We start from the raw sequence: 7570 nt of genomic DNA, 5'->3' as shown, positions 1-7570 counted from the left end.
CTGCAATGATGGTTGGACTCCAAAAATTAAATAACAACAATAACAATAATAAAATCAATTGATTCATTGAGATTAAAATGAATGTGCCATGTTGCCAGTATTAAAATCAAGTTAATAAGGTCATAATGTGTAAAGTAAACTCACTAACAGAAAGTAAATGTATCTCAGGTGCTGCTCTGAGTTTGTCCTTTAAATAAAGTGGTTTAGTTTATTCCCTGACTGATTGTTTGTAGTTTGTAGTTTTTGGCTTTCTTGAAACGTTACATAGGCAACATTCATCTTCAAAAGGTATAAGAAAACAAATATTGCCTTTTCTTAATATAAAGTTGTCATGTAGAGTGCAGATGTCATTTCACAGTCCTCCGTTTTGGCAGCTGTATAAATTTGTGAAGTACTGTCCAGGGTGTGACCCACCTATCGCCCTATGTCAGCTGAGATTGGCTCACCCAACCGTCCCCTCCCCCGCAACCCTCGTGTGTAGGACAAACGGTAGAAAATAGATGGATGGAAATTTGTAAAATACACTAAATAATATGAATTAAATACTATACATATGTTGATTAAAAATACATGGAATCGACAAAATTATATTTGAAAAATTCACTTAGTAACACTTCTTTAATTTCAAGCCTGATTATTTGTTTTTGAGCAAAACTTGCAATGACATAAGTTGCACTCAAGCAATTTCATTTAGCAAATAACAGGTGGAAACATTGGTCATTTTCATGACAAAAGTAGATAAATACAATAAAATGTGTCATGTATGCAGGGTTTGTTGGGCAATTGCACTGGTGGTCCACAACCCATGCTGCTTTGAGTGTAGCTTTTTTGTGAGGGGGTTGGTCGATTTATACGTCCGTCCATCCCAAACCTCATCTCAGTCACTACCCTACATGCCTCTGTGCGTCTTCTGCATTGGCATGAACATTAGGAAATGTGGGCAGTGCCGACTGTCAAGTTGCAGGCATCAACAGACATGGGGGTTATTTTTTTGTGTGTTTGATTCGAAATACACAGAAATGCAAGTATTTCGCAGTGGTGGAATGTGAACAAATAAAAAGTAAGTCTTTCTAATAATGGGGGAATAATACTTGGTGTTACCAAAGAGGGAAATTTCAATATCTCCATATGTCTGCCACAACATTCGACCACTTGCTTTGCCAGATAAAACTGCCTCATCCCACAGCGCACCAGTGAGTGAAGCCGAGCACCTGGCAGTCACTCACTTTCTGGCTGCAGGGATGAGCAACAACGTTTGTTTGTTTTGGTCCGACATGCTGGCAAATGATCACGTTTAACTTCACTGTAATGAAGCAGCAGGTCACAGCTATTACCTTGGTGTGGAAGTTATCATAACAAACAGAAATTATACACAAACTAAATCTAAATTGTATTAAGTGTGGAGCTTTATTCAAATGACTGAAAGTTGGCTGAAACATGCAAACCACAGAGCTGGAGATGATCAAACCAAGCAAACTCTACAAACTTTGCAACAAGAGTGACTTGAGACTAAAACTGACCAGCACTTCCTGAGAGCCACCACTGTGTCTTTTAAATGTCATGGCATGAGCTCTGGAGGGCGGAGTAGCTGAGCTGGTTACTGTGCTGCGGTGCAGCGGTGGCTTTTGAAGGTTCCCAGGTGGCGAAAGCTACGTCCACACTGCTGGCAGCAGTAAGGTGTGGCCCCACTGTGGATCCTCTGGTGGGTGTAAAGGTTACCAAGCTCCTTAAAGCGCCTGCCACACTGAGGACATGCATATGGGCTCTCACCAGTGTGAACTCTTTGGTGTCTCTTGAGTCCAGACAGTACTGAGAAACCTTTGCCACACTGGGGGCAGGGGAATGGGCTCTGGGCTCCGCTGTGGATCAGCCTGTGGCTCTTTAACCGCGCTGCATGGCGGAATCTCTCTCCACAATCTGGACATATAAAGGGCTTCTCCCCGGTATGGATGCGCTGGTGTTGTCGCAGGTTACCAAGGTAGTTAAAATGGCGGCCGCAGTCCCCACACTCATATCCCCCTTCCATTTTGATCTCCTTCTTCACAAGCCCTCCTCCCCGACTGATGCTAAAACTACACCCATCCTCGTTCTCCACTCGTTCTCCTCTCCTGCAGTCACTGCTGCTGTTCCCCATGGAGGGTGTTGGTGCTGCTGCTGCTGCAGAGGAGGAGGAGGAGGTTGACTGCAGGGCCTGTAGAGCCTGAGCACCAGCAGAGTCTGAGTGGATCAGTTTAATATGTTCTTCCAGGAACAGAGAGTCAGGGCAGAAGGTCCCACACAGAGAGCAGATGTAGGGGTGACTTGAGAACTGCTGACCTGAAATCAGAGTGGAGGGTTGTGTAAAGTAAATACAACTCACACCAGAGTACAATGACAAAGTAAACACACAAGTATTTAGCTCCGTGATTTCCAGTCAAGGCCGATACACTTTTTAAAAAAGATGTGAATGCCACAGCTTTCTCTGCTTTGGTCTCCATCTCTATATAATCCACACTACATGCTGTCCTGTGTGTCGTCTGTTATTGCAATCGTTGTTCGATGATTCCATAATACTTAAGTGAGTCATGATGATGTGCCATCACGTGTGGTCCAAACAAAAAAGAAAGACGTATGAAGCAGAATTGTAAACCTGATTTTAGTCCAGCTTGAGTGCTGTCTGTGATCTCTAAAGACTTTTTTTTATGTTGTAATTTTACTTTTCATTCTTGGAGAAGAAGATTTGGGCCACATGTGAAATTCTTTTTGGAAACAAAATTTATAAAAACAAAATCCCAGAATTCAGAAAAGTCAGAATTGTGTCATTAAAGTCACATTGACCTCTCTGTGCCATCTGTGATGTCTACATTTTTTTTGACGTTTCTCTGAGAAACTCTATTAGTATCAACCCATCAGTGAGCAAAAACCAATCACTAAATCAGTGAGAGCTTAGAGAAAATAGAGATATTTAACAGGGATTTTAAAGCTGCAATTAAATCTACTCAGTATTTAACCTATTTTTAACTTTGAACACCAATAAAACAGTTCCAACAAGGTGTGAGAGCACGAAATGCCGGAAAGTCTCTTGCAAAAGTGAAACTTTTACTTGGCTGCATACAGTGCAGATTATGAACTCCCCGTGACATTCACTCAGATCCCCTGCACTTCCTCGCAACTGTACTTGATCCTCGTCATAAAGATCATTATTTGGATGTGGGGATAAAGCAGCGCGTCGAGATATGATCCAGACTGCGTTGGATACAAAGAGCCCACTTGGAGAAGTGCACAGTGCAGGAGTGGTGTGCTGTGTCTGTCTGCACCAGATGAGCGGCATGCACCCTCGTTGTCCGATAAGATCCTCCTAAATATTTTCATAGATTCTTAATTGATTCATTATTTGAAGCATGAATATTTATCTATACATGTGTGTGTGTGTGTGTGTGTGTGTGTGTGTGTGTGTGTGTGTATATATATATATATATATACACACACACACATATATATATATATATACATACGTATGTATAAATATATATATACATATATATATATATATATATATATATATATACATACGTATGTATAAATAACATTACATGTCATTTAGCAGATGCTTTTATCCAAAGCGACTTACAAGGGAATTGAGTACAACCTGCTGGGGTGGAGTTGAACTTGTGACCATGATGTCTCTGCACACAGGGGTATCGGTCTAAACCACTGAGCCACCCCACCCCAATTGCAATGCCTTGACTCTAGTGAGGTAAGTACACACAGTCCCAGCCATAACAACAAAATTAGATTTAAAAAACAATGGTACAGAATTGGAATAATCATTTCTTTCGGTGTTTCGATTTCAGTTTTCAGCCAAGTGTTTCCTGATTTTCAGTTTTGGCCGACAATTTTCATTTCGGTGCATCCCTAATTTTATTTAGCATTCAACACCATAACTTAAAAATGAAACAGCACTAACAGAAAGAAAATTAAAAATTCTTACAAAGAATGGCCTTTCAGCAAAATAATTTTGATCATGAATATAAGTCATATGTAGGGCTGTCAGTATTAACGCAATGATCGGAATTACTCAGGACATTTAAATAAACCAATAAATCTGACTCAACTTCATTAAGTACATTTCTTTGCATTCATTTGATTCCCAATCAAGATACACTGTGCATTGTAAATATCAACTTTGAATTGCAAATCTAAACCATTTTAAATATGATAAAATGGGCAAAAACATATTGAGCTTCTGCGATTAATGACAATAAATAGAAAAATTTGTAGTTTGACACCCCTCATCAAATTACTTGAGGTGAGTTCACTTTAAACTTCTTCTGACCTGATCCAGCATCAGTTAATCAATCCAACTTTTGAGTTTACTTCACAGTTTTTTTCCAAGTCTTACTGACCTGTTTCAGGCCTGTCTGTGTGTCCCTCCAGGGAACTGCCTTCCTCCCCTGAAGAGCTCTGTGGATCCATGGAGAACTCAGGGGGCTGGACAAGTGAGAGTGAAACCTGGGCCTGGTCTAGTCCATCACCCTCCCTCCTCAACGACTCATCTTCATCATCATCATTATCTGTGTCACCAGTCAAAGTGTTCTCACATTCAGACTCCTTCATCACTAAAGAAAATACAGTTACATGTTACAGTTACATCTAATGTGCATGATTTGTGAAGGTTTCTTGTACAAGAATACATATTTGGCAAAAAACAACAACATATTGACTACAATTTACGCATTTATCTATAAGTGCTATTACAGGTGTGTCATAATGGAGCTATAGCTGTGGCTTATAGAATGCAGGGATTAAAGATGCAATTGCCCAAATGATGTACTTAATAATAGATAAACAGGCCATCTCTTCATTTAGACATATTAAGATTGAGCTGAAGCAATACTCAGTAGTGGTTATGAGCTGATGACATTGGAATAAGAAAGTGTTGTGTCATGTTGTGGTGATGGATTCCTTCTTTTATTATGGAAGTACGTGTTACACAGTTAGAGGATTATGTTTTAGACATGATAGACTGATATTGCCATCAGTAATAATTTAAAGGTTCAATATGCAACATTCTGCCACACAATATATATGGAATGAAATATAATAACATGTAAGTACATGTATATTTTCGAGAAGGTAAGTCTTCAGCAGAGATCAGTGTCAGAGTTTACTTACCCCCTGTTATAGGCAGTGATGGTGACGGTCTGGTGTGTAATATTTAGTGAGTGAATTGAAAATACTACCATTAAGTATGTTTATATAATCAGTTTTGTAATAAAAACGTGTTTTTTGTAGCCTTACAATCAGTCTTTGAAATGTACTTTAGGAAAAGTAATTTCTTTATGGAGACCGCCATCTTAGGCCACCATGTCTCTTCAGCAGCCCAAATGGACGAAACAGCCAGAGTGTGCATTTCACATTTTGAAGCAGGAGCTCAGTATGGCCCCACCCACATACACATGATGTACAGTATGAACAATGAAGAAGAAGAAGGCAATGGCAGGGAAAAATGGAGATTGGAGAGAGCTGTAAAAGAGTGTTTACATCTCTTCTGTATGCAAGGCCACCATGTGCTGATTTCTCAGTCGACGCAACCTCACATACCCCACGTTAGGATTCCAAGATGACTGCCATCATGCAAACATTTCTTCTTTTACGATTAATAGCACTTTTGTTGTATTTTTTTCACAGTAAATCAAGTCTAAGTTGTTTAATTTGTAGACAGATACTACCATGTAGAGAATTGTTATCTAATGGTTTTGCCAACAATGACTAACCTGAGGTGCATTTGTGTTTCTGACTTCTCAACTGGAAGGCGGTGAACTCGAGGGTGACATCACTCCCAGTGCCTACTTCTGAGTGACGTCACCCTTGAGTTCACCACCTTCTAACTTGGGGTGTGTGAGGTTGCGTCGACTGAGAAATCCGAGTTCAGGGGGCCTTCTTTGCACAGGAATGCCCCATGGCCCAGAGTCTCTACTTCAAATGAAACACATCACTAGTTCCCTCACCTTGGTGCAATCTGCAGTCTCATCATTAAATGTCACTGACTCCATTGGACCATTTGCAGACATGTTGACATAACCACAATTTTTATTTTTAGACAGTTTTCTCTACTTTGAATAAGTAAAGAAGTAAAACACAGTGACATCTAATGATGAGACTTCACTTATTTTTTCCCATGCATGTCAGGGAACTATTGTACCCTTCCCATACCAGGAAGCATGGCACTTCAAAAGGCTAAATGCATTATCTGCTTTGTAGAAACATGGTGGCCTGCATAAAGCCTGGTCCTTGCTGATTTATGGATACAAGATATATTTTATGGATATGAAAAACAACAATATTTTACCTTGAAACTGTTACACAAATATATAGACATAATTGTGAGTAGTACAATAGTACATTTAAGCTGGTGACAGTATTTTCCTTTGAATTATTATTGCTAACTCTCCATTCACTCGAGATGTAATGCCATGTCTGCGCAGTGCACACCTTACCTTTAACCTCCGACGAATATTCCATAGGTGTAATCCACTCGTAGTCATACACGCGTTTGCTGCCAGAGGGAAGCATACTGAAGAGGTCATCTGTGGTGGACTCGGAGTCTCCATGTCCAGACCCGGGGCCAGTCATTCCGCTGTCAGGCCACAGGTGCAGGGAGTGAGGCTCATGCTCATGACGAGCTTCCCTCTCTCCGCTGCTCTGACCACTCTGGTCTCCATCTATGTCACCTCTCGAGTTCTTATCTTTCATCAGATAGTCACATATAGCGTCGATATTCTCTTTCTTCACGCCGGACATGACACCCTTGGCTTTCCTGGGATCGGTGTTCATCTGCTTGGTTCCGGAGGTGCAGTCTGCTCTCTTGTAGCCCACCTCTGTAGCCGCCTCTGTAGTTGCGACGCCGGGAAAATTCTCCCTGCCATCCCGATGCACCGTGTCCAGTCTCTCCTTCAGCACCTCGATCTCCTCAGTTTTCTCTCGGAGCTCCATTTTTAGGACTCGTATCCTGATACTGACCATCTTGCGGATCTCGGACAGCGCTGTTTCCAGCACAAGGGTGATGTTTCTGCCGAGGTGCTCCGTGATGTCGCTGACCGAACACAGCAGCTCCTCGTCGTGGTCCAGGTCCAAGAAATCGCCGTCGTCTCGGTTAGCTGGCCCGGAAGGCTCCATGAAGGCACCGTGTAGTTGAGGAGACGAGTTCGTTTCTGTGAAACTATGATGTCTTTTGCGACTCATAGATTCGCTTCGGCTAATTTGTGGAGACTTTAGCTAAGAAAGGTCTCCCAACAAGCTAATGTTTGGGTGATGATGAAAGACAAGTTAGCTTTGTTAATGTTAGCATGTCTTGCACCGGATGTGACTGGTACCTGTCAAAATAAAAGCACCATAGCGTCGTACGTCTGCATACAATTAGATCCGTCAATTAGAATTTGTTTTGAAATCATGGAAAGGAAGCGCTCTTCAGTAAAGCAGAGAGCGTTGTGAGAGAGAGCTAAACTGGGTAGATCAATGTTCCACAGTTTTCTCAAGTAGCGCCCCCTGAAGTTTACAGCTCAAACTGTTACCATTATTGTTCCACTCT

General features: G+C 41.3%; 1 protein-coding gene across 1 annotated transcript; it reads right to left on the bottom strand.

Annotated features, from left to right (window-relative positions):
• Positions 1–599: 599 nt before the first annotated feature.
• znf16l (zinc finger protein 16 like) lies at positions 600–7331 on the bottom strand. Its single transcript, XM_058626199.1, has 3 exons — positions 6480–7331; positions 4386–4598; positions 600–2316 (listed from the first exon to the last, which is right to left on the bottom strand). Exons 1-3 carry the CDS (start codon positions 7222–7224, stop codon positions 1598–1600), a joined length of 1677 nt encoding a protein of 558 aa, XP_058482182.1. The 5' UTR covers positions 7225–7331; the 3' UTR covers positions 600–1597.
• Between the last annotated feature and the right edge of the window lie 239 nt (positions 7332–7570).

This window comes from Solea solea, chromosome 3, assembly GCF_958295425.1.
Source record: "Solea solea chromosome 3, fSolSol10.1, whole genome shotgun sequence".
In the NCBI taxonomy this organism is placed as follows: domain Eukaryota; kingdom Metazoa; phylum Chordata; class Actinopteri; order Pleuronectiformes; family Soleidae; genus Solea; species Solea solea.
Note: the sequence above shows the minus strand (reverse complement) of the source record. Positions and strands in the feature narration are given on the sequence as shown.